The sequence below is a fragment of the Acinonyx jubatus genome, chromosome X (genome assembly GCF_027475565.1).
Source record: "Acinonyx jubatus isolate Ajub_Pintada_27869175 chromosome X, VMU_Ajub_asm_v1.0, whole genome shotgun sequence".
Lineage (NCBI taxonomy): Eukaryota > Metazoa > Chordata > Mammalia > Carnivora > Felidae > Acinonyx > Acinonyx jubatus.
Window position 1 is genome coordinate 98,182,372 of NC_069389.1, and position 16,720 is coordinate 98,199,091.

At 41.6% G+C, this 16,720-nt stretch overlaps 1 protein-coding gene and 1 long non-coding RNA gene across 12 annotated transcripts in view; one reads left to right on the forward strand and one right to left on the reverse strand.

Moving 5' to 3' along the window:
* Window positions 1-16,720, forward strand: part of GRIA3 (glutamate ionotropic receptor AMPA type subunit 3) — a 265,856-nt gene that overhangs the window by 165,322 nt on the left and 83,814 nt on the right. For all 7 annotated transcript variants that reach the window (XR_003418428.2, XM_027054336.2, XM_027054334.2 and 4 more), the window contains 2 exons: window positions 14-67; window positions 13,483-13,644. Coding sequence is in view for 6 of the 7 variants with exons in the window: in XM_027054336.2 (XP_026910137.1) it covers window positions 14-67; window positions 13,483-13,644 (216 nt within the window). In the remaining variant the exon portion in view is untranslated. The remainder of the gene's footprint in view (window positions 1-13; window positions 68-13,482; window positions 13,645-16,720) is intronic.
* LOC113597642 (uncharacterized) overlaps window positions 1-16,720 on the reverse strand; it is a 159,142-nt gene that overhangs the window by 67,415 nt on the left and 75,007 nt on the right. For 4 of the 5 annotated variants that reach the window (XR_008289850.1, XR_003418429.2, XR_008289852.1 and 1 more), the window contains one exon: window positions 3,186-3,416. This is a non-coding gene — a long non-coding RNA (uncharacterized LOC113597642). Of the gene's footprint in view, window positions 1-2,212; window positions 2,743-3,185; window positions 3,417-16,720 lie in introns of all 5 variants that reach the window. The other variant, XR_008289851.1, reaches the window with a different exon arrangement.

Genomic DNA, 16,720 nt, shown 5'->3' on the forward strand with positions numbered 1-16,720 from the left:
ATTTCTTCTGCAGGTTGTGATCCTGGGAAAACATTCAAGAGGTTATCACTACATGCTTGCTAACCTGGTAAGAACAAGCAGAGTTTTTGTTTCCCAAGGCAATATATTCTATTTAGTTTGTGTCGTCTGCGATCATCCAAAAAAGAAATGCATGAAGAAACTAACGTGTTCTCTAGACACTTGAAGAAATGAGTCAGTAAATACCAAACCCTGAATGCAATAGCCTTGTTTTCAATTACGCTGTCTCTGTTTCAACTGTGAAGCTGATAGTCTCTCCTCATTTAAAACATAGTAATTTGACATGATTCCTCACCAATTATTCTTAGATTCAATTTGGATTTGAAATGTAAACCATCTTACCCAGGTTTGAAATATAACACGAGAGACAGGGGACACGGGAAGCAGACTCTTTCCCCAATTAACCCAAGTACATGTGTCCATCAGTACTGGATTTGTCTTTCCAGAAGCAGACCCCTACCAGATCTTTTCAAACCAGATGCCAGAAGCAGGTCTGAACAGAACATCAAGGGAGCCTGTCAAAGCGTACGGCCCCCTTTATACTTCTAAAGAGACACAACTTGAATCTTTTCCTTCATGTTTCCCATGCCTTTAAAATTTGTGCTATTCTAGAAGCTACCATTTCATTAGGTTAGTTTATAGTTCTTTCTCCAAAAAGCCAATTGGTTTAGGAATTAACAAAATGGCTTCTGAATCAGTAATATCTGTTTAGCAGAGGTTCTGAATAATACCATCTCCATGAAATGAAAGAGAAATGTTAAATGATCACTATGATACTAAGAATCTATTAAATTATTACATGAGTTCTAACCCCGATTTTGTTTCATTAGCACAACAGAATGATGATGATTATAAAGCTCTTGCACCAAAAGAATAGCAACAAAGGTGAAAGATTATTATGATTATGCTCTTAGATTTCTTAAATCAAAGAAAAAATCTTATTTTGTTTTTGATAATTAATATTTTTTAAACGAGAAAGGAAATGTTACTTAAACCTCTTTCTTAGGAAGTGGGTTCATTGAAACACTTTATAAGAGGAAGATTAGAGCTACTGCCTTGAAATGTAGTGTGCATCTTCTCCAATAAATTGCTCAAAGTGGAGCACTTCAGACCATTCGGGGGACAAATGAATTGACTCTTTTAGGAGGAGAAATCTTGATTCTTCATTTACATGTGAATGCATTCAATTTGTTTTTTGGGGCAACCAATAAGTAAAGGCTGTTTGCTGACTCATTGGAAGTTAGGCCAGGGCCTGGCAGGAAACACAGATGTCCCAGCAAGGCACCTGAGGCAGTTATTGATGGGATTTTACCATTTCTTTCTCATCAATAAGTATTTTGCTCTCCTTCCTTCCTTCCTTCCTGCCTGCCTCCCTCCTTCCCTCCCTCCCTCTCCCTTTTCCTTCTGTCTGGCCTTATACATGCCAGGGTTCACCCATCACTGACAGCATATGAGATGAGTTTAAGTAGTGCAGACACAAACTTTTTTATTATAATGGCCATGTGTTATTCGATATGTGCTAGAAAAATATAAATGTAGCACATCAAAAGCCAAATGTCATGGATATTATTGTTTCATACAGGGCTAAAGTAGGGATTTACCGACAAACGAATTAATTTCTTAATGTGTCAAATGTGTCATGTAAACAAGAGCACGGGGGATGCACACATAGCAAAATCTGGCTTTTGTATACATGGCTGTGGTGCGTGGACTGCTGAAGTTTGGGAAAGAGCATTGAACTAGAGGTCAGAAGGTTTGGGCCGTCGTACTGACTTTGCTACTAACTAGCTGTGGGATCTTGGGTAAGTCACTTCCACCTCCTTGGGACCTCAGTTCCCTTTACTGTAAAACTCAGACAGGAGTGGGGAGTTCATTGCTGTATTGGTTGGGTCCCTTGGAAGCAGATGCTAAGATACAATTAGAAGTGCAAGACCTTTACTGCGAGTGACGCCTGTGCAAAATAAAAGGGAGAGGGTCGCCAGTGAGAAGGAAGAGTTTCTGATCTCAGCAGAGGAGAGGGAAAGGAAGGAAGGTTGATGAGAAGAGCTTCAGACGGCGGTACAGTTCCGAGAAAGTCTTGGCCAGCACAACCGGGAGCTCCAGTGCCAAGAACCCCGTGCTGCCCCGAACCCATGAGCCACTGCACCACTGCCTGGCTCGGCCATTGGCTGGCAGCTGCCCAGGAAGCACATACCTCCCTCCTGAAAGCTGAGGCAGATGCTGAAACTGGAGGCTGTCAGCTAACTCAACTCCTCGAGCCAGGTTCCATCTTAAAGGGAGATCCGAGCCATGCACATCAGCGACCAGATGATATGTAAAAGACCTTCCCCATTCTAGAATTGTAACCAGGCCTCCCTGTTTCCTACCCACAATCCTTCAGATGAGCTTTGGTTTCAACCTGAGACCCAGACCTGACAGAAATGAAAGCCTATGGAATGACAGAACTGCAAGGGAGAATCATTAGGACAAGGGTGGGGAGAAGAATGGTTAGCTGAACGCCTAACCAGGACTCAGAATCCTGAGACATCGGGTGGAAGCCGACTACGAGAACAAGTGGTCTTCCTTCAGAAAGGACGTTAATACATAGCGTCATGTCAGTCTGCCTAGGGAAAACATGAACTCACTCAGCACACTTTGAGCTGCCACTCCATTTTCTCTAGTGACCTACTTTTCATTTGAATTCAGCCATGTTTCCATGAGTCCCTGTACTCTATAGCAAATTGCCTATGGGCAATAGAGATGGGAACTGTTGTTAGTTTCTGATAAAAATGAGATAGATTATCCCACCATGGTTTCCAGGCTTTTTAAAGCAGATAAAAATACCTCCAAACACCTCCACCAAAGACAGACAGACAGATACACACACACACACACACACACACACACACACACACGTGCATGCATGCACACGCACACACACTTGCGTGCACACATGCACACACACACACACACACACACACACACACCAAGACTATTTAGAAGTTACTTAGATGGTCAAAAAAGGGTAAGTGGAGCTTAGATGCTTCCTTTCAAAATGAGCCAGCTGGATGAAAGCTGAGAACACATGCACAGGGGAACAAAGTCTAATCTGGGTTTTGGTATAACAACAGTGCAGGACCACTGCCTTCTTCTACAAATGCAAAGTCAAAAACAGTCACAGCACTTACCTAAGCTTTCTGGAATCAGCCGCTCAGAGCCCCTGTATGCCCTCTGCCATGGAACTCCGACTGTCTGGCAAAGACTTCTTTGTGCTGTTACGTGGAATTTCCCCAGTGGTAATCCTAAACTGAGAAGCCGTGGATAGTCCATGAATGCTTCAACACAGGCCTTTCACAGGTCAGGGTGTACGTGTCAGAGCAGACAAACAAGCTGTAGAAAGTTTTAGCTTGTTGAAGTCCCTGGAAGAAGCAAAAGATTCTATTAGAATCACAGGCAGAGATGGGACCCGGTGGACACACAGGCCCAGAAGTGGACATCCCAATGAGGAGAGAGCAGGAAAGTCTCTTACAAAGTCTGTATCAGTTGCTGATGCCATGTTTTAGGGATTGTTCCATAATTAATTGTTGTCTTCTCTTCCAGGACTCTAAGGTGGTAATGTTTTTCCGCTTTAGTACTAGAGGTAAACAGCATGTATACAATCTGTCAGTGAGGCAACCTGTCTCTCTTTCATGGCAAGGTATTGATGAGGATACTTTTTAAAAAAAAATGTTTATTTTGAGAGATAGAGCAGGGAAGGGGCAGAGAGAGATGGGGGGGAGAGAGAGAGAGAATCCCAAGCAGGCTCCTCACTGTCAGTGCAGAGCTTCACATGGGGCTTGATCCCATAAACCGTGAGATCATGACCCGAGCTGAAATTAAGAGTCGGATGCTTAACCGACCGAGCCCCTGGATCAGGATCCTTTACGCCGCATTCCCAGGCATGTGTGTATTGTGATTTAATTTTTTCATATGTGTCAATGATAGTCGAGTCACTGTGTGCAGAACCCCAGACTAACAACCCCAGGCATAGTGAAAACAAGCACTAGACCCGGAGCTAGGAAGCAGGTTTCCTGATCTGTAGAATGGAGAGGTAGACCAGATCACTATTTCCTCAAGTTGTTACTTAGGCACAAGCTAGTGTACATAAGAAAGTACATAGCAAAATTCCTTAAAATTACTACTTTTGAATTTATGCTAAATGTGTGTTGCAGAACGATAACTACCATCTCAAGTCTGTGATTTTATAAATACCATTCCTTAGAATGAGGGTAAGGTAGATATTTAAGTTAAAGAATTTAGTCAACGTAAAGAAAAATATTAGGTAAATTGTGGCTCAGATGATCTCCCTATATGGCAAAAAACCATAAAGGTGGTATATTAATGACTACAATTTGGGAAACACTTCGAGATCATTTCCGGCTCTACATCTCTTCCCTCGTGGAGGGTCAGTTGGGGCCGGAGAAGGCCAGGAGCAAGAGTATAGGCACAGCAGCTAGGACAACACTGAGGATACAAATGGGAGAACAAAACCAGAGCCCTGTTAGGGGTATAAAGTCATAAGCAGACTTAAAATCATTTCAGGTGGGCAGAAGCCAAGAAGGTATGAGTACCCTTTCCCTAAGTTCTAAACATGACTGAGGATCTGAAGGATCAATCCAAACCAACTTGCAGTTGACACAAAGTGAATTGGATCTGGGTTGAGACGGTCCAGCGACAGATGTTCAGCACCCAGCCCCCAAAATAAGACCAAAAAAAAAAAAAACCCAAGACTTGAGGTGCCAGGGAAGAACATGAGCCATAGTGGACTCATTCAGTGCTGTACCAGTTAACCACTTTTAGAAGATCCAGCAGTTTCCCTGCCTAGGTCAAGACTGACCCCAGAGTGGGAGACTGCTGTTGACCCTGCAGGTGGAAGCTAGGTCATGTCAGCTGCCACCGGTAGAGGGCCGCATGAGCAGTCCATCAAGGAAGTCATCGCGCTAGGGCAGCAAAGGGAAGGAAGCTAACATATCTTACACTTTTCTCTGCTGTGCCAGCTATTTTCTTTTTTTTTTTAACGTTTATTTATTTTTGAGACAGAGAGAGACAGAGCATGAATGGGGGAGGGGCAGAGAGAGAGGGAGACACAGAATCTGAAACAGGCTCCGGGCTCTGAGCCGTCAGCACAGAGCCCCGACGCAGGGCTCGAACTCACGGACCGCGAGATCATGACCTGAGCCGAAGTCGGACGCTTAACCAACTGAGCCACCCAGGCGCCCCTGTGCCAGCTATTTTCTATAGACTTCTTACAAAATTTACTCAGCACTCCCATGAGGAGAGACTGACCTATTCACCTCCCCAAACCTTTTAGACATCAGGAAAATGGCTCTGAAAAAAATACATGACTTGCCCAAAGTCTCAGAGCTAATCCATTGTCAAGCTAGGCTCCAACGTGGGTTGTTCAGACTCCTGACAGAGCACCTTGCTCCTCCCATTTGACCCAGTCGAGCATCTCAGTGAGACAAAAGGCTAGCCCCACAAAGGTCACGGAAGAACACTGGCAAAGATATAAATGCATATGAATGAAATACAAACTATACACTTATGAGAGTAAAGTGATTACAGACAAAAAGGCTTAAAAACCAAGGACAGCCTTGTGCATCTGGGTTTGAAACCAGTCCAAAGGCCATTTTGAAATGCATCTTAGCAGGTACCAATTCTATCTGTCCATCACTCTCTTCTCTCCTGCCACAATCCCTTGTCCTTCTCTCTCTCTCTCTCTCTCTCTCTCCCTCTCTCTCTCTCCTTTCTCTCCTGCTCTCTCATATCCCTTCTTGCTCTTGCTCCCTCTTTTCTCTTTCCCTCCCATCTGCCCCATTCATATTATTAATATGCCAGGAAATAATGGGGGGGGGGGGAAGGGCACTAGCCTACATCTAGTTTTTTTCAAATTTTTACTCAAACAAAAGCACCATTCATAAAACAGAACCCAAAAGAGGCAACCAGCTGTAACCTAAGCTTGAAGAAGTGAACTCTGCAGCTTACTGAGCCCTGGAAGTTACCTGAAACAGAGAAGGGGCCACTTTGTTTAGAGAGAAAACAAGTTTGAGTGAGATGGGGGTCATGTGTTTTGCTTGCCAATAACAACTGTTCCCTTCTTCTCCCTTCCCCTTCCGGGTTTTCTGGTTTTGTTCTCTACTCTTTCCCTTCCTTTGTTCTCCTATTTTTATGTTCTACAAAAAAAAAAAAAAAAAATTCAAATGCTCAAAGCCACATGTTGTATACAATGACACCTCAGCATTGACCTCCCCACTGGTCCCAAATGCCAGGAACCCAGTCACCTCCCCTGGGTACACAGCTTCTCTGGTGGCAGAGGATTCACTTTCTTCTCCAAATGGAGATAGGATACAGCAAAGCACCAAGGGAATGAGGAATTGGGGACTGGGCTGGGGTCCAACTTCCTACCGGGCATTTAGAAATCCACAGTCTCTTGTCAGCTTAAAGTTGCCAACTTTGAGACTCTCATTCTCCCTGTCTAAAAATGCCCCAACCGTAATCACCCATCCCTTTCTCCTTCTCTCTCTCTCTTTCTCTCTTTTTTCCTGCCTGAAATTAACAAGGAAAGACACTCTCTAACCAATGTTCTAGTAAGGTAAATGGAAAGAATTCTGTTTTCTTTCCCAAGCTCTCTCAGATCATGTCCTCTAAAACAGTGCTTCTCAAACTACCTGTGAAGAAGGGCCAGTTTTTTCCCCCAAATCTTCACAGATCAACAAAAGTGCGACAAAAGTAAATTACTAAAAACATGAAATAAACAAAACAAGATAGATAAAATATAAGTGTTACATTTAATAGCCATAATATCACCCTGTCAAACTGCTATAAAGGTTTATAAAGGCTTGCTTTCTAGTTCTTCCCTTTTTTCATCTCTGACTGCCAACAAACAGCAGACCAGCACCAATCCACATATACTTCGGGCAATACTACTCTAAAGATCTTTATAGTAAGTTCTTCTTCCTCTGTATCACTTGTATGCCCAATACCTTGTTCACTCCCCTGCAAGGAAGACAGAGGGTAGTGTCCTTAAGAACCTTGTAGTCATAATGCACAGACAAAACTTGTACAGCTTATGATAATTAGCCCGGAGATATAACAGGTAGTAGGAGAGGGAATGAAGAGAAGGCAGAGTATCAAGAATCAAAACTCTGCATAGCATGGCCAGAAAAGATCTTTCAGAAAGGTGACTTGGGGGGCACCTGGGTGGCTCAGTCAGTTAAGCGTCCAACTCTTGATTTCGGCTCAGGTCATGATCTCATGGTCCATGGGATCGAGCCCCGTGTCAGGCTCTGCGCTGACAGCATGGATCCTGCTTGGGATTCTGTCTTGCCCGCTCTCTCTGCCCCTCCCCTGCTCATGTACGCATGCCCTCTCTCTCTCTCTCTCTCTCTCTTTTTCAAAATGAATAAACATTTTTTTTAAAAAAGAAAAGGTGACTTTGAAACAATGATCCAAATTGTAAGAAAGATCCAGTTATATGAAGAATCAGGGGAAGTTCATGTCATGCATAGGGAACAGCGTGTGTCAAGGCCCTGAGGCAGAAAAGAGCTTGATACCTTCTCTGAACTGTCAGAAGGCAATTTTGGCTAGAGCAGAGTGAGTTCCAGATTATGTAAGGCTGGTAAGCCTGGTTAAAGAGTTTTAGCTTTTTTCAACAGTGACAAAAAACCACTGAAGAATTTCAAGTGAGGGGTGGGGCATGATCTGATTTTTGCCTTAAATAATTCAGTGTCAAATGGATGGATTTTATGGTATTTAAATTATACCTCCATATAACTATTAATAAAAAGATCAGCGGCTATTTTTCCCACAAATAGCACTTATATCAACTTGTAATTATTTGTATACTCATACTAATAATTCTCACTGGACTAAAGTGCCATGAGGTCAGGGCAAGTTTGATATGGCTCGCCATTTTACCAATGGATAGCACTTAAAAGGTTTCAAAGTATGTTGATTGGATTAGAGAATAAAATGCAAGTGAACAATACAAAGCAACCTATAATCAAGTGCTAATTTATGTGGTGTCATCTTCAACTCCACACACAACACCCTCCCGGGGGAATGGACCTGCTCCTAGAAAAAGACTTGTGCTTCTCATTAGCAACCTGATAACTTGAGTTACCACGATCACTGTGCATTTCCCTGTTGAAGCATCACCCACATGAACGATTCAAATAACACTAAAGACAGAGCCAGCCTTCATCCAAATCGTGAGATAGATACTTGCCCTCGGCAGCCTCCCAATCCTCATTCTATTGCTTTTATCTTCCCTACAGGCACGCCACCTTTCCCATTTCTCACCCATAATCTGCCATCAACTCCATGAAAGTCATCCAACTTATCTTGTCTCTGTTTTCCTTTCTGTACAAAATGTACCCTAAGAATAGTATTATGTGAAGGAAATCTGCATATCATATCTGGAAAACAAGTGCTCTAAAAGGAAGCTTTCAATATATTTATTTGCAACTCTCCATTATCCATACGGCCAGAAAGAAACTGAATTACAGTATGTATAAATCAAGGGAGACAGGATAACACTAAAGTCATTTGAATCTTTGCAAGACTGACTTGTCTGGCTATTCTCAAATCGGGACAATCTGTGTTTGGATGCCAATTGTATAACCAGTATCTGTATAAAAGATGGCCTTGGAGAATAAGACAAGGGTGGCTTACAAGTCCCCAGATGAACTGCATAGACACAAAAGTCACAGTTGGTTTTATAAAGTTGCATTCAGATGTGGGCAACAGTACATCTGGATCAAACAGATGTGACGTGGTCAAGAAGTGATACCTTGAGGAAATAACACCAGAACTTAACGAATCCAAATGAGTAGTTTCCCTCTCAAAGGACTAACTCCTGGAGACAACATCCATATTTCTAACAAACACTGCCATTGTTAGTTACACAGAGGCAAGTAGTCAACTGCGCGGATAGCTAAACCATTGAAACTGAGAAAGTAGAGTTTCAACTCATCCTATCTGTGAGCACTCTGATTGCCTCCAGTCTTTCTCTGCCTTTTCTCATCTCCTTTCATCTCTCCCTCTGCACACTGTTTTTGGCCAACCAAAGGAAAAGGCAATTCGCCAAAAACAACAACAACAATTTTAACCAAACAGAACCGATAAGGTACAAGCAGCACTAGAAGTCATTAAGTCCAGTCTAAGCAAAACTCAGAGGACCTCATCATCACATCTAGTTATTAAAATCCCTATGAAATAGTGTCTTTGCTGAGGATTTGAGGGGAGTCGGGCCTCAATTTTCAAAGCATCGTAGACTGTGCTTGTCTACAACTACAATAGAAATATGTGAAAGAAAACAGAACATGTGTTAAAACGATTGAGCAGAAATGGAAGGGCAGCTAAGAGCCAGGCACTTTCTGCTGTCCAGCCAACAGCTCTCTCCTAACTCCCTTCTTATGCCCATCGATCTTCACTGTTTTATTTTATCTGTTTACCTATTTTACCTGTGTAGTGGTCATTTCTTTTACATTAGTCTTTTATAAAGGATTTAGAGGTACTTGGCATTTATTTCCAAACTTGAGGTGGGTGTGTTGCCATTTCAAAAAGAAAAATCTAACTATTTTAATTTTTATAATCTTGGGGACAAGGAAGCTAAGACTGTTAGCGGCCATTTGAACCATGGAATTTAGCAATATCTGATACAAAAAGAAAATTCCTTTTCTTAAGTTTATGTATTTTGAAAGAGAGAGAGAGAACAGGGGAGGGGCAGACAGAGAGGGGAGAAAGAATCCCAAGCAGGCTCTGGGCTGTGAGCACAGAGCCCAAAACGGGGCTGAATCCCGCAAACCATGAGATCATGACCTGAGCCAAAACCAAGAGTCGGACGCTCAACTGACTGAACCACCCAAGTGCCCCAGAAAATTCTTTTTTTTAAATTTTTTTTATATTTATTTATTTTTGAGAGACAGAGTGAGACAAAGTGAGAGTGGGGGAGGGGCAGAGAGAGAGGGAGACACAGGATTGGAAGCAGGCTCCAGGCTCTGAGCTGTCAGCACAGAGCCTGACGCGGGGCTTGAACCCACAGACTGTGAGATCATGACCTGAGCCGAAGTCGGACGCTCAACCGACTGAGCCACCCAGGTGCCCCAAAAATTCTTTTTTAAAAAAGAGTTTTAGAAATAAAATGATAGGGTCAATGACTTATGCCTATTAGGCGAGCCGCTTTCTCTATAGCCCCGTCTGTACCATTCACGTCTTTTCCCTTTTCCTCTTCTTCCTTGATACTTGTTGGTGAGCTCTGCTGTGTTCACGTCCTTTCAGAGAGTTTAGGGAGAATCTAGCCTTGATTGTCTCAACCTCAAGGACGTGGGTTGCTGCATCTAAATGCTGGACACCGGGGAGACATTCAGGCTGTAGAATCTAAGACATTACAAACAAGCAAAATGTACACAAACGAAACAGAGGGAGACCAGAAGACAGCCAACTCTTAGCCTTAAGCAACAGGATGTCTCATCTCCCTAAATACCTGTTACTTCCTTTCTGTTTCTACTATACTTCTCTTCTCCCCATTTTGTCTGTGGGGCTGTGTTAGTACTTTCTGCCCATACAGATGGATGAGGCTTCGGGGCAATCGGTAGGGGCCAGTGTCATGTAAGTCTGGCCACCAGAACAGCTTGAGGTGACCTTCCCCTGGCTTGATTTGTGTTGCTGTGGATGCAGTTCATCCCACAAGGACAGCAAGGCTGATTCCAGTCTGAGGTGCACCAGAACTCATTTCCAGGCATGTTTGTCATAAAACATGGGTTGACTGAGAAACTTCTAGGTCCACAATGGCATGGTTGATGTGTGGTAGAAAGAGGGGTGCAGAGTATGCCTATGGAGATGTTTTCAAAGTATAATATGTTTACTGGAGAGAAAGATACCCAAGCAGGAATACATGGGGCATACATGACAGAATGAAGCCTTCTGGGAGGAAGTGGGCATGACTGGTGAGGTAAATTTGAGCTGGACCACTCCTTTTAGTATCGCTGCCAAGAAAAGGAGAGTGAGGGAACATCTTTCTGGAAAGAAGTTGTATGGTGCGTAACCAGACTGAAGGACTGACTCTTATGCCTTAGGACAGATGTGAGAGTGCTGGGATACTTTCTCTCTCCTTCCCTTTTGTTAATTCTATGTTGCCATTTTAACATGCTATGGATATTAGGAAAACAGGAGTGTGACACTTATCAAAGCGTGAGGGGTGCAAGAGATACTGCTCCTTAGTGCAGGTTGTAGCCATCGGCCCTGAAGACGAGGATGGTGACAGAAGCATTCTCAACCCCCTTCTTTCAAGGAAAGGAGCTCCACTTGTCCCGTCCAGGCAGGTGGGCAGCTGGTCAATGTTCTTGTGTAAAACTTGTTAACTGACACATATGGTTTGGCACAGTGAGTGAATTAAAGCCATTTGTTAAAATTTTGTCCCAGGCTCTTTATTTGTATATGTGTTATGGGGCGGGATTGGGGAGCTGGGAGACAGCCCCAGTTGGGGCCTCTACTAGACTTCACACAAAGTAAGTCTCTCGGCTGATCGTGGTGCGAGGGCAGCAAAGGGGAGAAAACAGTCTTAGCTTCCTTCATGAAAGAGGACTTTGGGACAAAACTCATCCCAACAAGTTAATGTTAATTTTTTTTAAAGGTGGGGTTTTTTGATTATCAGAAAGGAGGAATGATTCTCAGTGATGCAAAAACTGCTTGGCTCTTTGTGCAGTCTCCATGGACTCATGGCCCGCTTTTGAAAGGAAGAAAGAAGGGGCCGTGAGTAGTAACTTGAAAAGCTGGTTCACTAAAATATAAAGAAAGGTGAATTAAAAGAAGTGGGGGGAGGGATGGTGGCTAGAGAGGTACACAGGGGGCCCTGTGGGTATTGCTTACATTTTTGCGTTCGGTTTGTGAGAATCTGTCGGGTCATGTATTTGAAGATATGTGCACTTTTCTATATGATTTTTATACTTCAATAAAAACTTAGAATGCAAAAAAAGAAAACTTTGGAGAACAGGTGTATTCATTTATCAGAACTCATCAAGTGCTACGTTTAAGATTTATATATTTCATTGGATGTAAATTTTACCTCAAAGGAGAAAAAGAAAGAAAGAAAGAAAGAGAAAAGGAAAGAAAAAGAATTGCAAACAAATACTGAACTCTAGTTAATGATCTGCCTGGCAAAGTCTTTTAGTTTGAAGTATACTAATATCTACAACTTACTTTGAAATGCATCCAAAAACATGAAATGGATTGATGGATCACTGGGTGTTATATGTAAGTGATGAATCACTAAATTCCATTCCTTGAAACCATGATTACACTATATGTTAACTAACTTGGATTTAAATAAAATTTTTAAAAATAGTAATAATCAAAACTTTGAAGAAAAAAAAGAAATGGATTGATGGATGGATAGAAAAATACTAATTTTAAAGTCTGAGTTGAGACTATATGGGTATTCACTATACAGTTCTCTCAATTTTTTTGTGTATTTGAAAATGTTATATTAAAATGTTGAACAAGATAGTGTGAGGAATGGAGGAAGAATTCTTCCCATTTCTTGATGAAGATAAATGTTGGCTTCAGCCCATTGAGGACCTAAACGCGTCCACTGCAACTAGCAAGAGACAGGTATCCAGCAGAAATAGCACAACTCCTCGGAGAAGTGTTTCAGGAGATAGCAATGCCCAGTGGAGCTGGTGGCACCCAGGCAGAGATGGCTTGGTGTGAACCTGAAGAGATTCCTTTAGGAGGCTTAGGTGACAGAGACACCAGATGGTAACTAGAGCAAGAGAAGAAGAAAACGGTGGGTGATCCGAAGTAGATGTCGAGACTTGTTTATAAACACATGAGAGACATAACCTGGGTTTGCACCATCATATACAACCAAGCTGTCAGTTTCTCTCTTTGGCATTTCTTTAAGTCACAAATGTTGAAAGTACTCATCATTAGAATCTAAAGCAATCTGCTGTGTTTGGCACATTAAGCTGAAGAAAAGGATTTTATACCTCTAGTCAGGGTCAAACGTTTCAACACTTTCCCAGTTACAGGAAGCATTGTATTTGTACTCAGTGAAGAAAGACTAAAAATACAGGTAAATGAAACAAAACATTTGCTTGAAGTTGGCACCTGTGTTTGTCCTTGCAGGAGCTATACTAAATAAAGACACAAAGCACTAAAATGGAAGAATGCATATTTTCTGCATCGTGCCTGTAGTTTCGGAGACATACTGCCTTAAGAATTAGCCCATATCCAGCATTTTTTTTGGTACTTGTCGTCATCGTCCTTCTTGTTTTTGTAATTGAGATGTAATTGACATATAACATTGTGTCCAGGGTTTTCTTGATTGTTGAAGAGTGATCCTGGGAGAAGGACCTTCCATTTCCTCCTTAGCATTCTAACCAACAGATACGGTCAGAACTCACGACCTCCAACATTAATGATTCTCTTTCGATCTCTTTCTAGGGTTTTACCGATATTTTGCTAGAAAGAGTCATGCATGGGGGAGCCAACATTACAGGATTCCAGATTGTCAACAATGAAAACCCTATGGTTCAGCAGTTTATTCAGCGCTGGGTGAGGCTAGATGAAAGGGAATTCCCTGAAGCCAAGAATGCACCACTAAAGGTAATGTTCCATGGCATGCAGAAACCTTAGGCCAGCTTTTCACAGCATCTCAGTGTGGCCTTTGTATATTTATGGCCTTCCTGTGACCAAGTCGTCTTCGCTCAGAAAGGTTTCAAGGATGCTAAAACCAAATTGCAGGTGCTACTGCTGCATTTGAAAACTACACTTGCAAATAAAGACGCTAAGGAGAAGGAGGTCTTTTAAAACCTGGGGCTTGGGAATGTTAACTAATTTTTTAATGAATTTCATTTGTAACATGCTGATAACAACTTACAATATTACAAGAACCTGAGTTGGGCAAAGAGTGGGGGCAGTGGGAATAGGTAAAGAAGATTGATAGCCTGCAACAGAAAATTAGATTTTACATTATTTATGTGATTACTTTGTGTTAATAAGTTTCATGAATCTCAGTACACCCGAGTGAATTGGGCTGCAATACAGAGTGCATGGTGCCTATATGTATATTGAGCAGAAATGTTTTCCTGCCTGGAAAAGTATCTTTAAAAATAATTAGATTACCTATGTTGCTCATTTTCATGAAATCAAAATAAGAATATTAAAGGTAGAAAGTCATGCTTAGAGTGCACATTTTTCACATGTGTTCCCCTATGACTAGAAATCTTATTATTTAAAAATCAGGAATTAAAACAGATAAATTAGGAAAAGTTATTAGTGTAACACAAAGGATCCGTCAAGGGTATGTTTTAAGTAACCATTCCCTTGGTGCATTGGTTCAAGTATGAAACTGACTTTAAATTCTTCTTTCCTTATATAGTGACTGTGGGATCCTTGTGATCAAGAACAGGAATCAAAGTACAGTTAAGGCCTTTCCCTAAAAAAGGAAAAGGGGTGAATATTTCTTTTCTCATGGTTTCAAAATACCCATCCTCACATTCTTCCTGGCAAGAATAGAATAACCGAGAACAATAGAGACATGGACCAGAGAAGAGACACATTCTGTATCACCTAGTCAGTTTCACCCTAAATGAATCACATCAGAACATAATACAAGTGGGCCCTTACTTTATACAATTGGTATGTTTTAGAAAAGTTGTGCATTAAACCTAATTTATTCATTCATTTAAGCCACTCACTAGTTAAGTGGTATTCTGTTGTTGTAGTGATTATAGTATACATGCCAGATTTTCCTAGGCAGTCCCATTTTAAAACATTCTGTCCCATGGTCAGATCAGGTGTCCTCAGATGTTTCAGCAAATATGGTCTCAATCCCTGTGATGTTAGGGTTAGCGTTCGCAGTCAGATCTTTTTTTTTAGGATAATTATTTTATCCGGTTTTTATTGAGATATAATTGACATATAGCATTATATTAGTTTTAGGTATATAGCATAATGATTTGACATATGTATATATTGCAAAATGATCACCGCAACAACTTTAGTTACCATCCATCACCACTGTAGGTACAATTTTTTTCTTGTGATGACAATTTTTAAAATCTACTTCTCTCAGCAACTTTCAAAAACACAGTCAGTAGGGGCACCTGGGTGGCTCAGTCGGTTGAGCGTCCTATTCTTGATTTTGGCTCAGATCACGATCCCAGGGATTTGGGATCACACCCCACATCGGGCTCCATGTTAAGTGTAGAGCCTGGTTAAGATTCTCTCTCTCTCTTTCTCTCTCTCTCTCTCTCTCTCTCTCTCTCTCTCTCTCTCTCTCTTTCTCTCTCTCTCTCCCTCTTCCCCTTTCCCCTTCTCATGTTCTCTCTCTTTCTCTCTTAAATTCATACATACATACATACAGTATTGTTAACTATAGTCACCATGGTGTATATTACATCCCCAGGACTTACTTCTTTTATAACTGGAAGTTTGCACCTTTGACACATTTCCCCCATCCCCTACCACCCATCACCCATCTCTGGCAACCACAAATCTGTTCTCTATTCCTATGAGTTCAGGGTGATTTTTGTTTTCTTTTTTAGATTACACATTTAAGTGAGATCACACAGTATTTGTCTTTCTCTGTCTGACTTAATTTCACTTAGCATAACGCCCTCAAGGTCCATCCACGTTGTTACAAACGGCAGGATTTCCTTCCTTTTTTTGTGGCCAAATAGTATTCCACTGCATGTACGTACCACATTTTCCTTAACCACTCATGTGTTGATGGACACGTAGGTTGTTTCCCTGCCTTGGCTCCTCTAAATAATGCTGCACTGAGCGTGGGGGGGCAGATATCTTTTTGCAATAGTGATTTTGTTTCTTTTGGATTAATACCCACAAGAGGAATTGCTGGGTTGCACAGTGGTTCTATCTGTAATTTTTTGAGGAGCCTCCATAATGTTTTCCACAGTGGCCGCACCGTTTGCATTCCCACCAGCAGGGCAAGAGGGTTCTCTTCTCTCCACATTTTTGCCAACACTCAATATTTCCTGTCTTTTTGATAACAGCCATCATAACAGGTGTGCAGTGCTATCTCCCGTGCTTTTGATTTGCATTTCCTTGATGATTCCAATTTTTTTGATATACTAAATCCACCCACCACCTTTAGGTGAGCTTACACAAATTTAGATTTTTCAGAAACTGCCTGTCCACTGCTTTTCCATCCTTAGATTTAGCAGGTAATAGGTAGAGGCAAGAAATTCATTTATGCGTTATGTGCCAGGCACTGTGTTAGCCACAAAACAACGGACAAGGGTAAAAGGATGAAAAGGCTACTACAGGGTAGTTTGTGTTTGCTCAGAAGTTATAGAGGTTCTACAAAGGAGAAGAAAAACAAGCTTAGCTCTGGATTAGTCATTGATAACTCATGGTGTGTATAAAGTAAAGTCCTCAGAACTTGCTGAGAAGAACCATTTAAGAGTAAAACCCTTTAAATGCTACCTCTTTCAGGCAAAACACTTAGTTTCTATTCCTTGTATATATTGACAGGCTCTACTAGGGATGAGGCCAGTCATCCCTAAGAAATGGAATATTTGAAGAGATGGTTCGACTTTCAGATTATTTTTGCCTAGTATTAGTCATGGAAACTTGTTCTATACCAATCAGACAAAAAGCCCACTTTAAAAAAGTGACGTATAATATTTTTGATTAGGAAATAAAATTGTCTCCAGAT